The sequence below is a fragment of the Rhinolophus hipposideros genome (genome assembly GCF_964194185.1).
Source record: "Rhinolophus hipposideros genome assembly, chromosome: 5".
In the NCBI taxonomy this organism is placed as follows: Eukaryota; Metazoa; Chordata; class Mammalia; order Chiroptera; family Rhinolophidae; genus Rhinolophus; species Rhinolophus hipposideros.
The window spans coordinates 77,336,717-77,361,110 of NC_138051.1; the positions used below are offsets into that span (position 1 = coordinate 77,336,717).

A 24,394-nucleotide genomic window follows, 5' to 3' on the forward strand; every position below is an offset into this window, starting at 1 on the left:
AGACAGGAGCTTAGAGTGGCCTGGCCCAGGGTAGTGGCCATGGGTATGGTGAGAAGGGGCTATGTTCTGGATTTATGTTGTGGGCACAGTTGACAAAATTCCTGATGAATTGGATGTTGGGTGCGAGAGAAAGACAGGCGTCGAAGATGACTCTAGGTGTGTCAGATAAGTAAAGGTGACCGTTAGTAAGGATCTGGACTAAGGTTGTAGTCGAGAAGAAACGACTCTGTGAAGTCAAGGAAGAAACGAGTATAAGCCATGTTGAAACAACTAGATGGAAAAGACTTGACCATTCATCTGAACACAGGAATGGCAGAGAAAGAGGCCCAATTCACTGATTCATTCAACATCTTTCTTGAGACCTGACTCTGCTGGGCATGTGTAAGACCTGAGGGTACAATGATGAACATGACAGCTTGGTCCCTGACTCGATGCATCGCAGACTGGTCATTCTTATGAAGCAAACCAAACATTCAGCTGTTATTAATTTAATTATAATAGTAATAAATTAATATATAAATATTAAATTGGATACAAAATTATTAAATATGTAATATAGCATATGTATAACAAAACATAAAAATTTAATAGAAATGAAATAGAAATGTAATTTAACTTTAGTAATTTGATTATTTTTAGTTATTAATACTATTATTTAATATTTGTGTTATTTAACATTATTACAATACTCTGTGCCAACCATTGTATTCAATGATGGGGATTCAAGATAAATATATAAGGAATGATTAGAGCACACCTTTATAATCCTGCGTGGTACAAGCCTTACTAGTGTGAACAGAGGGTGGTGAACACACGGGGACAGGAGCCACCGACCCTGCCTGGAGGGTGACTTCTAAACTGGCCTTGAAGAAGGAGTAGGTGGTGCTGTGACAGGACCGAGTGAACTGGAGACGAGATGGGGTGCGAGGCCGGGGGGCAGGGGTGAGGTAAAGACTCACGGGGCACCAGCTGCTGCAGGCAACCCTGAAGTTTGGAGCCTGGACTATGGACAGCTCGCTCCACAGGGGTGGGAACTCCATCTGTTTTGCTCACCACCACGCCCCCAGGGCCTAGCACCATGCCTGGCACACAGCAGGCCCAAAAAATACATTTTGAGTATACAAACGGGAAGATGAATGGAGAGGAACAGATTTGGGGGAAACGATGGCATCCTCTGGGAAACACATGAAATCAGAAAAGAATCTGCGAGCTTCTTGGCAATCACGCCACAAAGCAATTTGAGATGCAGCCCTGGCCCTTGAGAGGAGGCCCCGAGCCAGCGCTAGAGTTCTGGGAGCACCTTGGTGACGCTCTGGTGGCACCCCACCAACACCCCACCGGGGCACAGAAATACCTGTATTTCCTGGATGCTTTCCTCCTCTCTGGCGTCCACCTTCTTCTCGACCCCCTCGCCACGGAGCAAGGCTTCCAACGTGGTGCTCTCAGAGGTGAACCCATCCTTCTTCAGGGGCAGCTCCACTTCTGAAAAACAGGAACAGAAAAGCAGGGTCAGGCCACTAGAAGCAGCTGGGACAGGTGGGGCAGGAGAGATGGCCCTGAGGGCATAAACCAGAGCTCCTGAGTAGGACTCAAGACGGCCTGTACACTTTCCTCCAAGTAGAACAGGACACTGGTATTGCGTCCAGCTTTTCCGATTCCATCTCACAATCCCAGAGATAGATTCTAACCCTGACTGCTTCCTCAGAGACAGCAGAGGCAGAGCAGAAAGGGGGTCAGACGGACATGGGGACAGAGGGCCTAGGTCTCAGGCCTGCTTCTGCCCCTCTCTGGCCCCGTTACTTTGGGCAAGGCGCTCAAGGACCCCAGAGCTCTTTTTCGCATCTGCAAACTAAGGATAACAATGCTAAGTACCCCACAGGGCCCTTTGTGGGGCACAAATGTGTTCCTTACATTAACGTGCTTAGAGAACTGGAAAGCGGTACACCAAGGCTGGCCTCGTGTCTTCTTATTCTCTCCCTCTAGCTCAACTCTGGTCTGGCAACTGCATGACCTCCCCTTGGCCATGCTAGCTGCCCAGCTCCAGTTTGCTCCATGAAAAGCTATTTCAACCACAGAAAAGCTGTTCTGTTCTTATCAACTCACCAGGGAAGCGAAGTCCTCGAAAGCCAAGAGAAGAAAAAGAGCAAGTGCAGATGCCTAACAGGGCCGGCTCAGCAGCTGGGAGCTGCAGTGTCTGCACACCAGGGCACTTTTTCTGAAGACATCAGGAGTTCGATCAGCTACCTGGGGCTTGAGGTCATGGGGCCAGCTGAGCAGTAGCAGCCAGAGCCAGCCCTGCCCATGAGACAGACGAGAGAGAAGCTGAACCCCTTTCTCAATATGTCCCCCAAACTGCTAACCCATAGGAAGGTTGGTTTTTTGTTGTTGTTTTTCTGTTCATTAAAAACAGAAACCTCAGGTACAGGTGATTATATTTGTATTTACTACAAAATATTCCTCTAATCCTGTACCTCGCACCCCACCCTCCCACTGACATTAGATACGTGGCCCCTACCCTCTATCAGTTAAGATGGGTGCGAGAATATGAGGGAATAGTGCCCTAGAAAAGTCAGGGAAAATAAATGGCCCATTTGTATGGGGTAAGGGGATTGAGAGATTAGTGTTGGGATATTTACAGAGGTGTGGGCAGAAGGGAACAACAGGGACCTGTGAAGCACCCCAGGGGAGTGAAGAGTGGGGAGCCATGACCACTGCTAATCCTGAGGGACAGAGGGGGAGCATTTGCAAGAACCTGGAGAGAGCACCACAACAGCTGCCAGGTAGGAGTGTGCCTTGCAGCCGTTGTGGGCTCGTGGGTGGCAGAATGAGGCATGGGGACACGCAGCCCAACCTCTCTCTCCTTCCATCCTCATCTTCCTGCTCTGCCCTCCCATTGGCCAACCTCGACTGGCAGGCAGAAAGCAAGGGAGCCTGGTTGATGCCTCCCACTGAAGTCAGCTTCCTGGGGCCCAAGGCATAGAAAGGACAAAGACTGGACCTGGGGGAGCAAATGGAAATAACCAAGACAATTAAGCCCTGCTCCCTTGGGCTTTATTCTGACACAACTGGGACTCTACCTACCCCTTCTGTCAAGTCCAATGTAATCAAGTGCAGGCTCACCAGTCCACAAGGAAGGGGCACTTGGCATCCCATTAAAACTGAACAAAGGGACCCCCATGGTGACCAGTCCCCAGAAAGGAGAAACAGTCCCTGCAGTCCCTTGAGAGACAAGGTCTTTGGGTGCTACGTACCACCAAATCAACCACCTCTGAAACTCATCCATCCATCTATTCGTTCCACAAATATTTACTGGGCACCTACTACACGACAACTGCTGTACTGGAATGAGGCACATAGGAGGTGAACCAAATCTAAAGACTGTCCTGGCCTTTAGGTGGTTTGCAATCTAAAGAGACAGACATTAAACGCTAAATACAAAATAAATACAGGTTACAACTTGTCATTAAGTGCTGTGGAGGAAAACAAGAGTGAAATGTGAAGGGAAAATAGGTGGCTGGCGTGCACGGGGGGTGGTCTCCTTTAGCCCAAGGTGTCAGGGAAGGCCTGTGTGATGAAGTTACACTGCAGTTGAGTGTCAGAAAGATAGGCCACTGTCTGCTTTAATGAATGGAGTGTGCAACTTCAGAGCCTACGCCCATGCCATATTACTCTCCCTCCCAAGTCAGAAAATGCTTCCAAATGTCAAATCTAAAACAATTAAAGTGTGTCACCTCATATCCTATCCTCAGTCAAGAGAGCACAGCTGGTCACCATCCCTCAGACTTATAATAATCATTTGTATATATTTAAAGTTTATATTTTAGTATCCCTTCTATTTCCAGAATTGCACAGCATTTTAGAGTTGAAAAGTGCCATACAGCTCATCTGCTTTTATCATCTCATTTTATAAATGAGTCACCTGAGGCTCAGAGAAGTAACTTCACTGCCAGTCCCACAGAAGGAGGAGAATGCAATCCAATGACCTTTTCTAGATGCTGTCAAGATCGTGACGATAGCCGCACTTGTTCCAGCCTCACAGTACTTGGCAGGCCCAGGCTGAGCCCTAACGGACATTGATATGTTTGTGTACAGATGCATGGTGTTTGGCACATAGTAAACATTCAAAATGTGGCAGCTGTTGTTGCTATGTTATCGCTTAATCCCCACAGCCACCCAAGAGGTGAGCACAGTTATTATCCCATTTCACAGATGCAGACACTGCAGCTTAGAGATGTACGGAGCTTGCCAACTGGTAAGGGACAAAGTGCAGCCTTGACCCCAATCAGCCTCCAGAACCCATCTGCCTACTTTCTAAGTTGTACAGATTTTCACCTTCCTCTCTTTGGTCCTTCCTTGAAAAGTCTTTTTCCAAAACTTTGTGCATTTCCATTGCATTCCTAGACTCTCTATAATTTTCAGATTTTGAGATGAAAGGCAGATTTTTGTCACGGTTTATGGCATGGGAAGGGGCTCTGCTGTATCTGACTGTCCCCATGCAGCGTTCACCCTGCCACAACAGTATTGACTGCCAGAGAATTTCTCATCAATTGAACTTCCTCCTTCTTCTCCTGCTCCTTCTTCTTCCCCTGCTAAATATTCCACTATCCTGCTTCCCCATAATTCAATCTACTCTCTTGGTCCTTTGGTCCTTTACCAGACAGGCACAATAGAAGATTAAAGACGGAAAAGAGGGAACAGTGAAATGGGCTCCCTCTATGCAAAGAGCTAAAAGGGACCCCCAATAGCATCTGGAGTCCAAACCCTTAATGAGGAAAGCAGAGCGCAGAAAGACAAGGAGACTTTCCCAGGGTCACAAAGAAATTTAGTGGCATCATTCTTGCCTAATTACCAAGATATTTAATTGGCTCATAGAAGTTCTGCTTTCAGACAGCTGTGGAGTCAAAGCCTAGCCTTGCCATATATTGGTTGAAAGACCATAGTCTAGTTACTTAAATCTCTAAGTTTCCATTTTCTTTTGTCATAAATGGGGATGATCATCGTATCTATTTCATAGGATTGGTGTGAGAATTAACAAGGTAATACACTGCACAGAGAAACTCTGTTAAAAAAAAAAAACTAGTATGAGAAACAGTGAAAACTAAGGCTTATCAATTTTTGGTTTGATTTTTTTTTCTATTCAAAACTTAAGATTCAAAATCAGATCATATATGTAAAGAGCCTGGGATGTTGCAAGTGTCCTGTACATGCTACATGTTATTGTTCTCCAAGTTTGAATAATTCTGATTTTAGTGGTACAGCAGCACTGTCCAACAGAAATATAATGCAAGCCACTTATATAATTTTAAGCTATCTAGTAGCCACAGTTTAAAAAGAGCAACAGGTGCAATTAATTTTAATAATATATTTTCTCTAAACAAAGATAGCCAAAATATTATCATTTCAACATGTAATAAATATAAAAATATTAATGCAATATTTTATATTCTTTTATTTGCACTAAGTCCTCAAAATCTGGTATGTATTTTATACTTATAGCCCATCTCAATTAAATTAGCCACATTCCATAGCCATATGTAGCTGGTGGCTACCGTATTAGTGCAAGTTTACAGCATTAAAAGTAATGTTTACCATGATTTTCTTCCCCCAAAATGGAAGGATGTTAAACTCAATTCTTAAAGGTGCCTGCTTAATACCCAGCCAAGCGCCATTCCAGGACAGCATTCTAGCTGACCAGGCAAACCCTGGTTTCAAAGCACTATGGGTAAGGCTTACAAGGTCAGAGTAACAGGCTAACCAGTGCCCTCTCAACAAAACGGCACAGGGCACATTCTCTGGCTCCTAATACAGGAGGTCCCATAGTGAAGGAAAAAGGAAGATCCAAGCTCTTGCACAATGCACATCCTAAACATGCCCCCTATTGAGTTCTGAGGGATTTCACTGATTCAGTTTTATTCTAATACATCTCATCTGGATATAGAATTAAGTAATCCTCTAAAAGTGTACTCATTTTGAACCTCGCACAAATTTAGGGACCACATAACCTGACAGCCGCCTTCGAACCTTCAACATTAAAAGAAAATGGTCCAAAACATACACATAATTCATCTTTAAATTAGCCTGATTTTATACACATGGATATAAACCCACGGATCGTTACTCTCTCCAGAGCGGCAGCAGCTGTCACCCAAGCCAGCCACCTCCCTGGGCCTCCGTAAGCAGTTCTGCCTCCACTTCTAATTGGGAACAGAGATACTCCTTGGGTGACTTCCAGCACGATCCATCACACCAGAGACAGCTTCTGTGCAAACCAAAGCAAATCGGTTTCCAAATAAGAAAAAAAACCTCTTAGACAAATGAGGATTGAAGCACAGAAAGTCTTTAAAAAAAAAAAAGGGAAGCAAGAAGGAAGAAAGAAAAGTACAAATAAAAGGAAAAAAAAGAAAGAAAATCACCAGTGAAGAGCTTCTCCGCAGGACTGTGAACAGAGTGGACAGGGCAGCATCCTCTTGGATGGAGATCAAAGCCACAGGCTTTGGACACAGGTGCCCCAAGCCTGCCACCCAATGTACCAAAAGCAAAGCTTCCCCTGAGTTCCTGGAGCCACTGAGCTCATTAACAAGATGTAGGCGAGATGAGCCCGCAAGTGCAACACAGGAGCACAGTGAGTAATTAAATCCCAGGTCATTTAAAAATGCAAACGCCTGGATGTCACACACTCATGGAGCCTCTGACTTCTCATGTGTGTTTCTGGCTCAGGATGGAGGACTGGGAACCTACAAGTCATATATGGATTATAATAAAATATGCCATATAAAAAACAGATTAAGACAGTTCTTCTTTGGGGAAATATACAAAGAGAGGAGCTGTCTGTTAGCTGTCGAGTTTGCAAGAGATACCATCTTTCGGGAGGCTGTGCTCTGCCAACAGACAGACTCCCCCAAGGGAAATAGCGGTGAAACACCCCGACAAGGCACATCCATCCATCCATCCATCACAGGCTCTCTGACGCAGGGGCCTAGAGACAGAGTTATGGTGCAAAAGGGAGGGAGGAATCCCACAGACAATGGCAGACAATCCTCCTGCTACATCATGAGTGTTTAGATTTTTCTTTTTTACCTGCCTCTAGTTTTTCTTTAAAAATACAAAGTTTGCAGTTTTTTTCTCTGGGTGCTTATTATTTTGAGGAGTTAAGCTCATCAGACTTCCTTGGATTTATACATCAACTTACACCAAGGAGCAAGGAATGTAAGAGTCATTATTTCATTTACCCCCATCAGACTCACAGATTCATGGGGAGGAAAACGAGGGGATATTGTTACATCTCACCCCACAGGGGAAGAGATTGGGGGGACTAACTAAGGCCCCGATTTCCTGAGATGGTGACAGGCCCAGAAATCCATCTGCTCATTCCTCAGGGGTGCCATTTTCTTGGCTGCGTTTGACTCCCTATTTTGTGAATCATAAAGCTCAAGACAGATAAGGTTCACATTACAGAGGCTGCACCCTACAGGACCTTGTTACCGCTTGTTTTAGGATCCCAAGATATTCAAACACAGGAGGGTTTATCATTCTCCCAGACGGCCTCTGGTCCCCTCACCCTGCTGTGCTTATCTACCCACCGGTAAGCTGACATAGGGATCAGAACAACAGATAAGAATTCCCCCACCCTGGAGACACAGAAAAACACCCACACTGTTAAAGGAAGCTGGGCCAGGAACCATTGGGCTGGCCAGAAGACCAAGTCAATGCAGCTTAGCAGGACACTGGGGGAGGGGAAAGATGATGGGAATGGATGGGAATGGAGTGGTGAAATAGTTCAAAGGAATACGCACAACTGGAAAGTGCGAGAGGCTGCTCTGGGGTGAAACGTCAGCTCTAAGTACCTTGGTCTTGATCTCCTCTTCTGTAGAACTGGGAGGACAAAGCCCACTTCCCGATGTTGTTATGGGGCCAGAGAAAATCATATAGAGTGCTGGGCCCAAGGGAAGTGCACAATTAATATGAGCTCCCTTCTTTTCGCCCCCTGAAGTCTCCTCCTTAACCTCTGATGCTCTCAGACCAATGAGATGGTGAGGCACCGCTTCCCCCAGCCTGGGCAAGGCCCAGGGAGAATGGAAGCAAAGAGGCTGAGTCTGGAGCCCTGCAGAGCACAGAGGGGGCTGAGGATGAGGCACAGCTCGAAGGCCTAGATGCCGACCCTGCTTCCATTCCAGGTCGGGCACCGTCCTGCAGATTTGGAAATCACGGCAGAACCACATGGAAGGTGCCTTGCTCTATTCATTTACTTGACAAATAATTATTAAGCTCTCACTATGTGCCAGGCTCTAATCTAGGTGCTGGGGACACAGCTGTGAACAACAGATACAAAAATTCCTGCTTCATAGATGTTATATTCTAGTGGGGGAGAAACAATGCGTAAAATAAATGTTCCGGACAGAGGAACCATCAGTGCAAAAGGCCCATCTGCCAGGACAGTGAGCCAGTGGACAGAGGAGGAGCACCGTTCAGAGTTACGGGGGCCGTGAAGGGCCATGTGGCCAATGGGAGAATGTTGGCTTCCACTCTGAGTGCGACTGGAAGCCACTGGAGCTTCTGAGCAAAGACTGACCTTATGACACCTTCATTTTAACTCTGAAAATAACTGAAAGGGGATGAGGGCAAAAGTGGGAAAACCAGTTAGGAGTTACTGCAGCACTATGTGGAGTGCACCAATGAGCCAAGTCCGGAGCTTAGGAGAGGGCTGTGCCTGCTCCAGACAGTGCATGCTCAGGGCGCTTACATCCCGGTGGTCAGATACAGCCAGGGCGCAGTACATACGGGAGCAGTCCCCTGGCCCCTGACCAGGGGTCATCCTCACACAGCAAACAGGACAGAGGCCAGCTGTGGAGCCCAGGAGCCCAGTTCTAAGGAGCAAAGGTATGCAGCCAGCCCAGAGTGAGTCCACAGAGGGATGGTTTTCCAGAAGAAGGCAGACCAGCCTAGGCCAAGGGCAGAAGAAAAGACCTAGCCAGACGGCCAGCCTAGTGTACTGGGGTCTAATAAAAACAGCAAGAAGCCTTCCCAGTTTGTCTCTGTGCCCGGGCAACACACACCAGAGCGCTGGGTTCTGGGACCCGGGTGAACGTGAGCAAGCTATGGTGCAGGTAAAGGTGGATTCCACGGCCAGGCGCCAGATTTTCTCTCCTCAGCATGAAAGATACCAGCCTTGGGCCTTTGAAAGACTCGAAGGCAGAACGTGTTCCTATTCCAGGCCACACAGCACACACTCCTCCAGCTGGGCAGTGAGCTGCCTGTGACAAGTGTACCGCTAGTGCGGGGCCAGGGAAAGTCCTGGCAGAGCCCCCCAGCCCCCCCAGTGCCACCCGGAGGGGGCACCGCAGTCCTCTCACACTTGCCAAGTCTTCAGCTCCATCATCCCACGTGACTCTCAGAACAACCCTGTGAAGTGAGCCGAGCAGCTGCCATGCTGCGTTTTACAAACGAAATCAAGGCCAGGGAGGTTAAATATCCCAAATCACAGAGCCAGTGGGTGGAGGGGTCTGAACTTGAACCCAGGCCTTGTGATGCCTGTTTGGTGTCTTTTGTCCTGCAGAACACAGCTATAGTGCCTACCAAAGAGAGGCAAGATGGCAAAACTGGGACAGGCCCTACAGGCCAGGCTGGGAACTGGATGGAAAGGCCAGGTCAGCTGCTGAAGGCTTCTCCTCCCTGGGCTCGATCTCCCTCATCTGTGAAATGGGGATGATGAGAGCTAAACCATGTTCTTCAAGCTTGAGATCAAACACCGGGCACCTTTCTTTCCTTCACCCCTTTAATAAACATTTATTGTCCACCTATTATGTTCCAAGCCTACTATAAGCTGGGCACTGGGAATATAAAGGAAAAAATGGGTGGGCCCTGCCATCAAAGTATGCACCTTCCAGTAGGGAGAGCTACAAGTAAATAGACAATGGCGTAACACCGCAACTCCTCAGTCATACAACTCAAGCTCTAAACATGGCTCAGCCAGGTCTGATTGCAAAACATGGCCATGGAAACTCAACGGCACGCTGCCCAGCCAACTCCCAGCTGCCACCCATTTTCTCTGCCAGCCCAAGTTCCCAGAGTCCTACCGAACACCAGTAGTGCCAGGGTGGCCCGAACTCAGTCCCCCAGACCCAGCTCCTTTCCCCAGACTGCCAGAAAGGCAAACAAACAACAACAAAAAGAAAAAAAAACATAAGCGGGGGCTGCAGCGGCCTGGCCACCTCCTCTCTCACGAGGCCAACAAGAGCTGAAGACACTGCTGTTGCAAACCTCCAGGATGGATGGCTGCAGGCTCTGACACTGCAGGAAAGAGACAAATGGCTGGTCATTTCCCCCTGATGCACTTGAAGGCATCTGTTCTCCCAGCCGTACCAAGCTCAGGCAACCCCCCCGCGCGGAGACAGATAAGCGCTGACAGATGGGGGTGGGAGCCAGAGCGTCCTTCCCCCCTCAGAAGGACACAGCCAGACTCCTCTGCGGGCCAGGAGAAGGTCACGTTGTCCATTGGCTCACACCTGGCTAGGGGCTCCACGGGTCTCTTCCTTTGCCTCCCCCCAGCTCGCTCACTCTCGCCCGGCTCATCCTTGTGAGGAGCACACAGGCGAGGGGAGCAGGGGGCAGAGGGAGCCAGCTGACAGGCTCATCAATCTCTGGCTACATGCTTGGCACATTGGCGTTCCTTAAGTTGTTCCCGGTCTGGGAGGGTGCTGGAGGAGTCAGGGGGACTGTCTTGAGGAGAAGAGAAATCGCGCAGAACATCAGAGAGCAAATGGTGGAAGAAGCCTGGAGACTATTAAAATGTGGGCCATGTACAAAAAGCAGTAGGGAACTAATTAAGATGCAGGGTTTTCAAAAGCTGGGGAAGTTGGCCGCAGCCTGCTCCCATCTGTAGAGTTCTGGCAGTTCAGTGCAGTAGGGACAGCCCCTAGGCGAGCGCAGCAGGCTCTCTACCCCTGCCCAAGCAAGCGGGACCCAAGCCCTCTGCCTGGACCAGCTCCTTGTGGGGGGCACCCTCGCAGGGTCCCTGTGACTTGTTGGCTGGCTATGGCACCCTCGGCTTTGGGGCACCCCAGGCTACTGTCTCCTCAGGGTCCCTGCCCTGCTGTTCATGTTCCCCCAACAACGTGTGGTGGGGCATGATTACCCTGGTCATTCATCCCCAGCCATGAAGTGGCTGCCAAAACAAAAAACAAAAAACAAAACAAAAAACCACATGCATACACAGAAGAGAAAGAACTGGAACTGTATTCCCGGCTGCCTTCCCTGCCATCACCCTTGGAATTTGGCAAGCATGGCAAAGAGCCGTGCTGCTCCCCAAGAGTCTCAAAGCAGAGGGATTTACAAGGCTTCAGGTACATTTCGGAAGCAGAATGAACGTCTGTTGTAAAAGCCCTATTGGTCTGAGAACACCAGGATGAATGTGTGTTGGGTCTTGGAGCAACATGGTGCCAATTCCAACAGGCTCCCTCTCGGGTCCTTTCCTTGGCTCCACCACTAATGTCCTCTGGGAAATTAACTTCCGAATCCAATGCCACAGTTTCCCAACCTCTGAAACAAAGATAAAATCTGTCCCAGACCATGGGGGAAGATGCTAAATTGATCTAAGCAGTGTATCTGAGCATTTAATCCAGAGGGACACAAGTTCAAGTTGTTCACAACATTCTTCTTTTCTTTATTCAAAAATAAGGGGGGTGGGGAGGGAAGTTAAAGGCCTCTTTTCTAATCAGCTGGCTTTTGCCCAACATTTGCCCTGCTTCAGGGCCTTCTGGTGGTGGATATTTACCATCCACCTTTCTCTCCGCCAGCTCAGCGCCCCCTTCGCAAGGACAGAGCTCCATTCTTGGGGAAATGGTCCAGGGAAGGCCACTCTCTGGCACCAGGCCCCTGCTCAAGTCTTCATGTCGCATGAATTGTGATGGCTGTGCCGTGAAACACCTTGCGTTTGCCTCTGCAGCCAAGTGCAAGCTGCAGAGAACACTGAACTCCATTGTCAGTCAGTGGAGAGAAATAATGTTGTATGTGTTGTCCTTCAGACGCCCAGGCAAGTAGGAGGTTGCAAGATATTTATTCAAGACTGATTGGAGGGGTGATGTTAGGCGTGAGAAACGCATAGGTCCAGGGTCAGTGAGAATGCTATCAAATTCCAAAGAGCTCTCCTCGGCCCTCAGCCCCATCCCACCCCGACACAGGTACATTTTTATTTTCGGCAAGTAGTCAAGAAACATAGGCAGAATGGCATATTCACAAGGAGGGAGACGGGATGTGGAGAGCAGGACTGGGGTGTGCTCTCAGCAGTGTATAATTTAGCTCAGGAACAAATAACCTGACAGCAGCTACGATCTGGCTCCCCACTCCCTACCCTGCAACGACTATCAGCCCAGATGATCTCTGTGCCTTGGGGGGCTGAACCAGAAGTGGACCTTCTCCAAGGTCCCTCCAGATTCCTGAATGTACACCGCTTCCCCTTGCCCTGACCTGGTTTCCTAACAGAGCCCTCAGCTCTGCAGACCTGGGGTCAAGAACAACTGTCACCCACATTACACCCTGGCTCTTGTTGCTGAAAGCTACCCACCACTGGCTAGACTCAGACAGGAACACAAAGGAAGACAGGAGGGGCAGGTGTTGGCATGATAAATTGCTTGCGGCATCTCCTCATTACCCATGGAAGGGTCTCACATGGAAGGAAACTAACGCCTTGAGACAATTCTGCTCCAGGCCACAAATCAGGGGAACTCCTCTTCCTATCCCTCTCCCCTGAGGGATGAGGGTGCTGATGGTGGAGCCCAAGGGAGGCTCCAAGAGTCACACACACAACAAGATCCCTGAAGCTTGTCCAGGGCAGCTCAGGAGAGCCCACACCAGGAGACTGGGAGGGAAGAGAGAGGAGAGGAAGGGCATTACAGAGGCTGGGGGTGGCGGGGTGCCAAGAGTTAGTTGGTTCATTCACTGGTTTTCTTTCAACATAAACTCAGTCTTCTAGTTTCCATAAATTTAAAGAGATTCAGCCCAGGACGAACAAATTGATTTTCCCACAAAGTTTTCCCAAAGAGGATTGTACGTGATGTTGTGCAATTTGCGTTTTCTCTTTCTACTTAACAATATATTTTGGACATCTTTCCATTTTTTCCTACTCATTTCTTTAAAAGACAAAATAGTATTCCATTTTATGAATGTACTATATATTTAAGTAGTCCCCTGTCAATGGACCTTCTGGTTGTTTCCATGCTTTGTTGTTCTTGTTACAAACAATGCCACAATGGACAACCTTATACATTGTGAGTATATATTATTTATAGAATAAACTCTTAGCAGCAGAATTTCTAGGTCAAAGGACACGTGCTTTTTAAATACTGACAGGTTCCATGCACTGATCTTCAAAATGGTTATTATCCCCAAATCCACTGCAGTGTACAAGACAGCAGACCCCTAGCCTAGCCCTCCCTCTCTGTTTCCTTCAACTGCTCCTCTACCCCTGGGAAGGCCGGCCTCTGTCTATCCAGCTGACTGCTCCCACCTACTAGGAATTGGCAGCAAGTTCTCCAAGGACTCTGACCCATGACTCTACCCTGAGTCACAGAAGTACCAACCAAAAAATCTAGTTCTCTTTGCAACCAACTCAAATGGCATAAAAATAAGAGTCATTTAAAAATATTGTCCAAGTCGACCCTATGCTTAGGAAGGATCTACCCCCAAAAACGAAAAAGGTCCTCTAAGCGGGAAACTGCATTTTATAAATGATGAGGGCAGAGCCACTGAAAGCAGGCTGGGATCCAGCTTGTGTTGTACTAATGTGCCACAAGAGGCATCACTTTGTAAATGTCCACCCAGAGGGGGTGCCTTCTTCCATAGCCCCATGGGGCCAGCTGAGGCCATGCACGAAGATCCTTTTCTGAAATTGTGGCTGAAAAATTCAATGCAGACATATGTCACCTCTAGGACGAGAGGGATACATTTCCTTGTGCTGCTTCGGGTTCTCTAAATGGGCCCTGATACTTTGAGGCCCAAGGCTGAGGCTCCTTGTCACTGACTCCCAGACACTTCCCTGGCTTCTTGATTCACAACCTGCAGTCTCAGGCTGGTGTCGTGGTACATCCTGAGAGCCAGGCTCAGCCCGAAGGTACAGACTCAGAACAGGAGAGAGGCATGACAAACATTTGGCCCAAGGCTTTGGGGTTTTCGTTTTTGTTTTTAGTAGTCTCAGTAGAAAGTCTGATTACCCAAAGAGGGGAAACGAGTTCATCTGTGACGGAGCTCTGCCATATGAAAAGTTGTTTTCTCCAGCCCTGGGCTGTTTTGGTAGTTTCTGAGTCTGGGCGCTGGCCTGGCCTGGAAGATAAGCCTGCCTCAGGTGAGCCCAACTTAGTTGGGATCTTTTCCCCACCTTGGGATACGCTATGCCTCTGAAGGCCCATCCTTGACAAGGCTGGTGCTTATCTTTCCAGAGAGGGCCTTTCTATAGGACCCTGGCCATCCCGGGGTCTGAGTCTTTACCACCTGAGACCTGGAACAGCCACCTCAGCCTCTGCCCTAAGCATGAGGACAGAGGCAGAGGAAACTTTTCAAATGATCACAGATAGCACACAATATGCTGGTAAGCATTTGCCTATAGCGAACCACTGCCCTAGGGTTCTTCCTTCTCCCTCCTCACACATGTCACGGCAGGCCCAAGGATGGGACAAGTCCAAAGCCAGCTGTGACCCCAGCTGCTCCACATTCATCCACTGGAGACCAGCAGACCCAGTGTAAATGTCCACAGGCAGAAGGACCTGACACTCGTATGTAGCTTCTTGCCTCAGTCCCACTAACAGTGAGGCTGTAGGTTCTCAGAAACTCTCCTTGGCTTTGTCTGCAGCCTGATTTTCCTGACCTATAAAATGGGTTTATACCACTTTTACCCCTTTCCTTTCCTCTCTGCCTCCTGGGACCAATGGAAGTGATCAATGAAAATGCTTTGTAAAGGACTTTGTAAACTACAGTGTGCTGTTCGGACACTGGTGATGAAGATGACAATATTCAATCAAAGTGCCCTATCCCCTGGGCAGTGACTGGTGGGAGTGACATAAACCCAGCCAGCTCATCAGTCCTTCCAGGGACTTTCCTGTCACAGCTATTGAAGGGGACTTAAATTTCTGCTGGGTGTGGTGAGTGCTGAGTCTGGCCATCTTGCCTGCCCCGTGCGTAGAAAGTGTTAGAGGTGGAGAGAGAGACACAGAGCCCTCACTACAATGCTTGAGTCCCTGGATACAGCTATGCCTGAAGCTGGTCAACTCCGGGATTTACTGCTACATAAATGAACTTCCCTTCTTTCGCTAAGCTAGTTCAATTTGAATGTCTGACATTTATGACTGAAAAAACTCCAACTATCTCTTGGATGCATTTTATTAATTAATATATTATTTGTTTTATAAACATAAAAGTGTTTAGAAGGCAAAGCCTTGGTAAAGGTTCTTTAAGTTAGTACACTTATCAGCAGCATGAGCAAACAGAAAAGGCTGTGAACAGAGAAATCAAGCAACCTGGACTCCCTGCTGTTTCGCACAGGAATTGCTGTGTGACTTTGAGCAAGCCTCCTAACCTGTCCGGCCCTCAATAAAATAAGGAACTGGAGTTAATGATGTCTGAGGTATTTTCCAGTGCTAAATGTCTTTTTTCTGTAAAAGACGATCTAATTAGTCTGATATAAAGTGTTCTTAATAAAGACTTTCATAGAAATGTTAAGAATAAAGACAAAAAATAAAGACTAACAATTTAAAATTAGTGCCAAGAATTTATAATGAAAGCCTTTTCATGAATAAATTACATAGAGGATGTCCTCATATATATGCAAACTATTCATTACATCACTGGGTAAATTAGAGAAATTAGAAACAAAAATTGGGAACACCAGTTAAATAAGTCATGGTACATTCATATAATGGAATATTGTGCAACTGTAAAAAAGGAATGAGGAAGCTCTTTATATATTGACATGGCCAATGCCTGAAGCATGTTGTTAAATGGAAAGGGCAAAATGCAAGGTGCTGTGCTGTGTAAAAAGAGGAGAAGCTTGTATAGATGTAATTGCTGGTGTGTGTGCAGACAATCTCTTGAAGAATCCTAAAAACCTGGTACCACTGACTGCCTCTTTGGAGAGTGGGTCTTACTTTCCACTATATAATATATCCTTTTTATCTTGGAATGTCAAAACATGTGACTGTATTACTTATTCAAATTTTAAAATTTTTCCCCCCTTCTTCCGCCTACCCCACCCCCACTCTGGTTCAAGCCATTGTTTCTCAGTGTAGTTGTGTAGGACCCAGCTCCCTGACGCATGCTGGTATTATGAGCCTTGCGCTTCCCCACAGCTGAGGCAGTCGGTCGCCATTCGACGGTCAGCCGTTCACAGCAGTTCACGCTGGCTGCCAGCCACTCACACTGGCCACCAGCCACTCCTGGCAGCACATGGTGGCCCACGGCAGCTCACGCCGACCTCCAGCGGCTCACCGCAGCCCAGCCCCAGGGAGAGCTGTTGTTCACAATCTTAGCTGTAGAGGGCGCAGCTCACTGGCCCATGTGGGAATCGTACCGGCGACCTCTGCGTTAGGACCACGGCGCTCCAACCACCTGAGCCAGCGGACCAGCCCAAATTTTTTAATTAAAAGGGTTTGAAAGGCCAAATACTATTACATATGGCTTATTTGATCCTCATGATGAACCTGCAAGGCCAGCTAGGAGTCCCAAGCACCACTGTGCCTGTCGACAGACAGGGCAATATATGCACAGGGCGACATGAAGACACATCCAACTAATGACAAACACCTGAGTAACACCCTCCTTCAGAGTCCACATAGCTAACCCTCTCACTAGAGCACCTACTGCAAAGGTGTGAAAGGAGTGGAATTAAATAGGTCCAGATAACGATCAAACCAGGGGTTACCTCATCAGTCATCCACACCACTTCCAAGACACCAGGCCCAATGGATCTGGAACAAGGAAGGTGGGGGCCCCACCTCCAAAATAGATTGTTTGTATCAACAACTGTTTCTGCTTAATTAAAGAGACACAGATGACATGAAGTCATGCCATACTGACTTATGGTGTAACTATCTGTAAGTCTTCTCTCAAACTTCAGTGTGCATTCTGGGGATGCAGTCCTGGGGGTCCGATAAAAATGCAGATTCCGGCTCAGCAGGTCTGGGGTGAGACCCAAGATTCTACATCTCTGCCAAGCTCCCAAGTGAGGCCTATGCTGCTGGTCAAGACCATATTTCGAGTGAAATTCTAGAACCACAGTGACCAAAGTGGGCACCACTCTCCCCTTGTGGTCACTGAGTACTTGATATGTGGCTAGTTCACAACGAAATGTACTGAAAGTGTAAAATACTCACTGGAATTCAAAGCAATACAAAAAAAGTTAACTATCTCATTCATCATTTTTATATTGATTACATGGTGAAATGACAATATTTTTGATAGTTTGAGTTAAATAGAATCTATTTTTTAAATTAATTGCACCTGTTTCTTTTTCCTTTTTTCATGTGGCTACTAGAAAATGTAAAATAACACATGGGACTTGCATCACATTTCTCCTGGATTGTGCCACTCCAGGGAACTTGGCTCTCCTACAGCCTGCATCACCTCCATCATTACCCTCCAGTGGTTGCAAGGCTCTGTAAATTGCGCAAGGCCATTTGAGAGCTTGGGTAGAGAGCGATGAAGAATCTAGCCCTTACCCACCCCAAACAAATAAAACTTGTACACAAGTGAAATCTAGGTTGAAGCAAACTGTCGAAGCACGCTTAACTATGGAACGGTGAGTGAAAACATTCTGAACAACTTTAAGTACAGATTTTGCAGAGAAAACACAGCCTAAGGGGTCAGTGTGGAAATGCAGGAGTGAGGCTGGGTCTACATTGCTTTGGTGACAATGGGAGGAACAGGTCAGCTCTGCATCTGCTCCACGTGACAGCACTGTTCTCACCACCAAAAGTCATATTCCCCGGCACCCCCAAAACCAAAGGTACCCTTAAAGCTAAAGACTCGGGGCAATCACTTGGCCTTTGCTTCAATCCAGACACAGGTCTGAAGATGGCCATCTAGTTGGAAATGTAGCAACAGATCAGTAGTCAAGAACACCAACCAATTCCTTCTGTGTGGCCACAAAACAATCAGCATCACTTATTGGCAAATCCTGAACTTGAACTTTTCCACTTCCAAGATGGGTTCTATTTTTAGCGACTGGCCCTTTTTATGTAAGATGCTCCCAAAATTCATTCACAATAAGGTTGGGAGAGGGTACACAGCGCACTCTCCTCCTTAGAAAACCATGCAACTTGGGACAAGGTTTCTTTACTTGAAGCTACAGAAAGGTTACCACCGACCCAAGTTGCTGCAGCTCCTTCCGCTCTGCTGGGAAAGTAATTCATCCTAGGCTTGTTCCCACCCGGTGCTAGCTTCCTTTATTCCCCTGGGGCGGCAACCGGGAAACAAAAGGAAAGAGAAGACATGAGACAACCAGAGGGGAGAGAAGCTCAGGTGGGGACATGGACACGTGACAGCAGGCACACCTTTGAGCACCTCGTGGGGATGCTCACTCTCTTGGAAAACTCTGCTCTATGGACAAAGGAGCAAAGCCACCTTGCCCTGGGCCAGCACAGTGCTCCCCACCTCTCCCATCATGGGCCCAGCCAAGCTCCAGAGGGTACTGACCCGGTTTTATTTCCAGCAGCCGCAGCTTTGGATCCTCAGGTGGGTGCAATCGTCTCTTCTTACGCCAGCAGCGGGCAGGATATGTGTACAGCTGGCCCGGGGCGAGGCCTGTGGACAGAGGCAGTGGTAAGGTTAAAGGCTCCAGGATGGAAAAGCCTAGCAAATCACCCTATCTAACGCTCTCATTCACAGTGAGAGGAAACTGAAGTCCAGAGAGGTGAAATGACTTGTCAAGGTCACGCAGGTGGTAGATGGTAGAGCCGAGGCACAATCTAGGTCATCTAACCCCAGGACCCTCGTTCTGTCTGCTCCGCCATGCTGTCTCAGTAAGCACATGCCAAAGAGAGCCATCACTGTTACCAAAACGAAATTCTGTTCTCCTGGCCTGGGGAAGATCAGAGGGACCTGCAGACCACAGGAGGGACCGCTCCAGATTCAACCTCACCACAGCATTTCCAAAGCAGTGGCGCTCTAGCTACTACTGCCCACCGACTGCCCCTCTGGCCAGGTCAAGCAACAGAATTCAGTCTGCCTATCTATGGGCAGCCTAGATTGAAAACCATTACAAGGAAAGAGGATCAAGGAGCCAGGTCTACCTACTGGCTCCTCCCCCCCGCCATCGTTAGCTGTTGGAAGCTTGCTTAAGCTGCTGTGCGACCTGCATCACAACATAAGGCTGCTCTGGTGACCAGGCTCCATGCCTGCAGAGCCAGCATACCTATATATCCTTGCCCATCTGACCGGGCCTTATGGAAAGAAACAGGCAGGAGACCTGTGGCTGGGCTTATGCACCACGCTGTCTCCCAACAAGAGTCTCCATCTAGATTTGGCCTTTTGGCACCAAAGTTCCACACCGGCGTCATCTGTCATGCCCAGCAATTCATCAGGAGCCTTCTGGCTCATGAGGCAAAACGCTTGTGGCTCCTATGACCCACAGTGTGGCAGCCAGCAGCCTTGGTTGGACGTGGACTCCCCACACTAGTCCATGTTCTATTCCCAGAGAAAAAGGCAGGAGGAGAGGCTGAGGGAAGAGGGAGAAGGGCTCAGGACTGGTTAAATGATTTGCAGACTGAAAAGCAGCCTGATGTACCCCAAAATTAACCAGCAAGCCAACCAATCTACCCCTGCTAGAGTGGAAAGTCTGGTGAGGATAGAGATTTTGTCTTGTTCCCATCGGAATCCCCAGAACCAGAACTGCACCTGACACATACAAGCATCTAAGTAAACACCTGCTGAATGAATGAATATGTTCCAGCTTTACTTTAATTGAAGTCACAATTCAATCTTCTGTAGAAAAATGTAAAACATGACAATTGTTAGACGCAAGTAGCCTCATGTGAGAGAGGGTCACTTCCTAAACCTAGAACCATAGGGTTCAGAAAACAACAGGATACTATTTCCATCTGTCTGGCATTTGGGGGTGCCTTCAAAACTCAAGAGGGAAACTGGTTTCTATTTTTTTGCCTTTTGCAGAGAAAATCAACTCGTTTCATTGCTATATATCCATTCATTCATTTTTCATTTTTACTAGTCACCACTACCCATTCCCCATGCATTGGTTTGGGTCCAGAGCAGAAGAAACTATTCTAGCACTAAAGGAACCAAAATTTTCTAATTCTTTTTATGAGCTAAGTTTTATTTTTAGTGACAAATCTGCTCCCGCAGCTTGCAAGACTGTGAACAAGTTGGAAGTCCCTACCACTCTCCCTTTGATTCTTAGAAACCACGAAGGGTGATGATGGAGCCTAGAGGTTCCAGAAAAATCTCAGGCATTATAAGCTGAGGGAACGTTCAGGAGTCATCCCAATACTTAATGCTTGATTTTGATGATAATTTCATGGGTTTCTGCACAGTAGGAGGATCTTGAAACACTGAGCTCCCTGAGCTCTGAGACCCAGACTTTGCTGATTTTACAGAAGACCAAATAAATCAAATAAAGGAAGACTGCTCTCCCTCCACTGGGGGCTCCAGCTGTGACCTCTGAGGGAAGGCATCACTGGGAACAGTTTGATACTTCTGCTGTGGTTTACTCCAAGAACATTTCATCTCTGATCTCGTAATTCCTGAATAGGTGCACTAATTCTGGGTTCCTTCCCAAAGTTTGGGCTACCTCATGGGCCGACATGCCCCAGGATTCACGTGATGGCCAAGTACAAGGGCTGATTTGCGACTCCATGTCCCAGAACCAGTCCTACCAATCCCCACTCATCTTAGGTTAGTGGTTCATAATCCAGGCTGAAACCAAAAATCACCTGAAGAACTTCTTAATAACATCAATAACCAAAATTCATTCCAGACCTTCCCAATCCAAATGTAGGTGGGTGGGGAAATTGGGCAATTATTCTTTTAAGAACCTTATGTCTGACCAAAATCTTCTGGATGCCGAAGCATCATCTAGCTGCTGCCTGGCTGGTCTCTCTAATGTACCAAGACTGGTTTAATGGCTGGCCTTTCCTATAGGATCCCAAGAGCCCTTGTGTTTCCCCAAAGATGTTGGCCTGATTACTAGATTGTCTCCCCCACCGGTTTCATAAGATCCAGGGTGGCAGGAACCATGTCCATTTAAAGTATCCCCAGTACTTTTTCCACAGTGCCTGGGAAGCACATCAAGAAATACTTATCAGGGCCGGCCCGGTGGCTCAGGTGGTTGGAGTTCCATGCTCCTAACTCTGAGGGCTGCCGGTTCAATTCCCACATGGGCCAGTGGGCTCTCAACCACAAGGTTGCCGGTTCAACATCCGCAAGGGATGGTGGGCTGTGCCCCATGCAGCTGGAGACGGCAACTGGACCTGGAGCTGAGTTGCGTCCTCCACAACTAGGACTGAAAGGACAACAACTTGAAGCTGAACAGCACCCTCCACAACTAAGATTGAAGGGGCAGCAACTTGACTTGGAAAAAAGGCCTGGAAGTACACACTGTTCCCCAATAAAGTCCTGTTCCCCTTCCCCAATAAAATCTTTAAAAAAGAAATACTAATCAGATAAATTCAGCCAGAACCCAACGAGACTCTGAGTCAACAAGACTCAGAGAAGTCTTGGCTCCAGGAGACTCATCTACCCACATCCAAACACCCACAGGGACCCCAGAACCCAGGGCAGCACGGCAGTCTCTAGGCCTTAGGTTCCTTCCTGCCCCAGAAGCTGCTTCGTGGTATTTCCAACCTGACCAAAAACAGGTGACTGACAACGAACCGGTCCCGACCAGCACTTTCAAAAGGTCTGAGGGACAAGAGGTCAAAATTGTCAACATTTTTCCTGGTCCTCTCCCTAGAGAACGTGGTCACTGCACTTGTTGGTCAGCAGCACAAAAGCTGCCTCAGGCTACTCAGCTGGTAGCTGCAGGCCTACTCTCCTGGGAAGGTCCATTTTAGTAAGGAGCTTGAATGTCCACAAGAGGAGACAGGTTTTGCTTCATTCATTCACTTTCCCTGATGGACTGGAGAAGATGGACAGTGTAGAGATGAGGACATGAGTCCTCACACCACCATTCGCTGTCACCTTGAGAAACATCACACCTTTCTGAGCCTGTCTCCTCACCTGCAAGACAAGGGCGTTAGTACCACCCACCTTAGAAGGACTGTCATGGGGATTCGCTTATATTCAAGAAAAGGCTCTTTATAACCATGAAGCCTTGCACAAATGCCAGTCAGTCATTACTATGAGTTAGCTGACTGGGATGAGTCTGGACTCCACGCCCAGCCCACCTGCCCATGCTGCTCTTTGCTGTTTTAGCCACAACACTGGAAAACAGGCCTCCCTCTGAGGTCTGCTTTGACAAACACATGGCCCCCAGAACTCTCTGGGGATGCCAGCCCCCTTCCCTGATCTCCTGCCTTGGCTGACAGGCACCAAGGTGCCTCTATAGGGCTAGTGCATTCAGCCCTGGAGTTCCACTTACAGAGGGACGCGAAGAGCCCCGTGAGAGTTATGTTGTTTATCTCATTAGAACAGGAGGCACAGAACCCAAAGCTCGTGTGTGCGTGTGTGTGTGTCTGTGCGCGCGCGCGCGTGTGTGTGTGTGTGTGTGTGTGTGTGTGTGTTAGATGGAGGAGCGGGGAAGAGGGAGGAGGAATATGAAGTCACAGCTGCAGCTGACGGAATGAGCCTGGGGCTGTGAGGATATGGAGGGGAGGAAAAGAGAGGTGGAAGACAGAGGGCAGATCAGGACTCCCTGGAAACCAAGGCCACAGCTATCCTTCTGTCCATATATCCCACTAAGCAAACTGCTTTTCTGTTACTTTGAGCTGCAACTCCAGTTACAGTTCCCTTATGTACAAGCATACCACACACACACACACACACACACACACACACACACGAACTCACATACTTGCTAGCGGGGAGGAGGGAGCTGGTTCTATAAAAAAAATTCAGCACAATGGATTTGCTGCCTGTGTGATCAGCAGACTCCAGACAAACGGGTTGCAACTAGCATTGCCCAAGTTCAGCAGGTGGATCCTTAGTATCATGAGCATCTTTGACAGACACAGCAGAGCTATTAAGAATTCAGAAGATGAAATGGGATAGAAAAGAGAAGGAAAGATGATACAGGATAGGAACAAGCTTTGAAACGATGAACTGTAATAACTTCCTCTTCCCCCAAACAGAGCTGAGAGGTGAAGGAAAGGGCTCTCCCTGCAGCATCTCCGACAGGTGGACCCACACCTGCCACTGAACCTTCCTAGCAGTGAAAAACTCATTACTACACAGGGCAGACTTCCCACTATTGGCCAATTCTTATTATGATAGAGTTCTGTCCTACCCTTCTTTTGAATCAAAATCTACCTTCCTGTAACTTAATCCAATTTGTCTACCTTCTGTCCCCAAAGAGGAAAGGTATCATCTGCATCCCAACTATCCATCCCACCCACCCACTTGGGTATGAAGGAGAGCCAACTGGGAGGCAAAAAAACCAAAGGGAAATGGGAGTTGGAAGAAAGAGGCAGTGACTATCCCTGCTCACGAGTCAGACTGGGCATCAGAACTGCATCATTATTGAAAAGGGCAGATGCCTGGGCCCCAACCCAATCCTACTGAACCACAATCTGAGAGATTCACCAACAGTTGTAGTTTGAAAATCTCCCACATAGGGTACTTTGCACTAGATCAAATCATGTGTGTGTGTGTGTATATATATATACATATATGTGAATATATATATGAATATATATATATTCATTTATTCCCAGGGCCCAATATGTGATAGGTGCTTCGTTAATGTTTGTGGTTGAAAATGCCAATTTGGACCCACTCTACAGAGCTGGGGGAAGAGTAACAAACCCCTAGGTAGGGCTTGAAGAGAGGGAAAGATGTATTTCACAAGCTCTTAGACATAACCGTGCCATTTCTTGGTACTCTACCCTCCTGTCTTTTCTGGGCCTATTTAAGAACTGCCCTGACTTCCTGGACCACCTTTTTACTGAAGCATTCCTGAACCATCCCAGGCCATGGTGCCTTTTCTCCTCCCTGAAAGTCTAGAGTCCTGAGCACTTGGCACCACACCCCAGGAAATACTTTCTAAATTCATCAGAAGACAATAGAATATAATGTAAGAAATTATATAGAAAACAATAGAATTATAATGTAAGGAGGGAGCTTAGGAGTTATTGGGTCTGACTCTTACCTGATACAAAAATTGCCTCTCCAATATCTCAGACATTGACAAGAGCATCTACCCCGGCCTCTGTTTCAATAATTCTCAGCATGGCTCTCGATCTGG

The 24,394-nt window shown here is 47.7% G+C and overlaps 1 protein-coding gene across 7 annotated transcripts in view; it reads right to left on the reverse strand.

The window, feature by feature from the left end:
- Nucleotides 1–24,394, reverse strand: part of DPF3 (double PHD fingers 3) — a 254,843-nt gene that overhangs the window by 107,854 nt on the left and 122,595 nt on the right. For all 7 annotated transcript variants that reach the window (XR_013993331.1, XR_013993332.1, XR_013993333.1 and 4 more), the window contains exons 3-4: nucleotides 18,676–18,783; nucleotides 1,355–1,482 (exon numbers count right to left, since the gene is read on the reverse strand). Coding sequence is in view for 3 of the 7 variants with exons in the window: in XM_081048238.1 (XP_080904364.1) it covers nucleotides 1,355–1,482; nucleotides 18,676–18,783 (236 nt within the window). In the remaining 4 variants the exon portion in view is untranslated. The remainder of the gene's footprint in view (nucleotides 1–1,354; nucleotides 1,483–18,675; nucleotides 18,784–24,394) is intronic.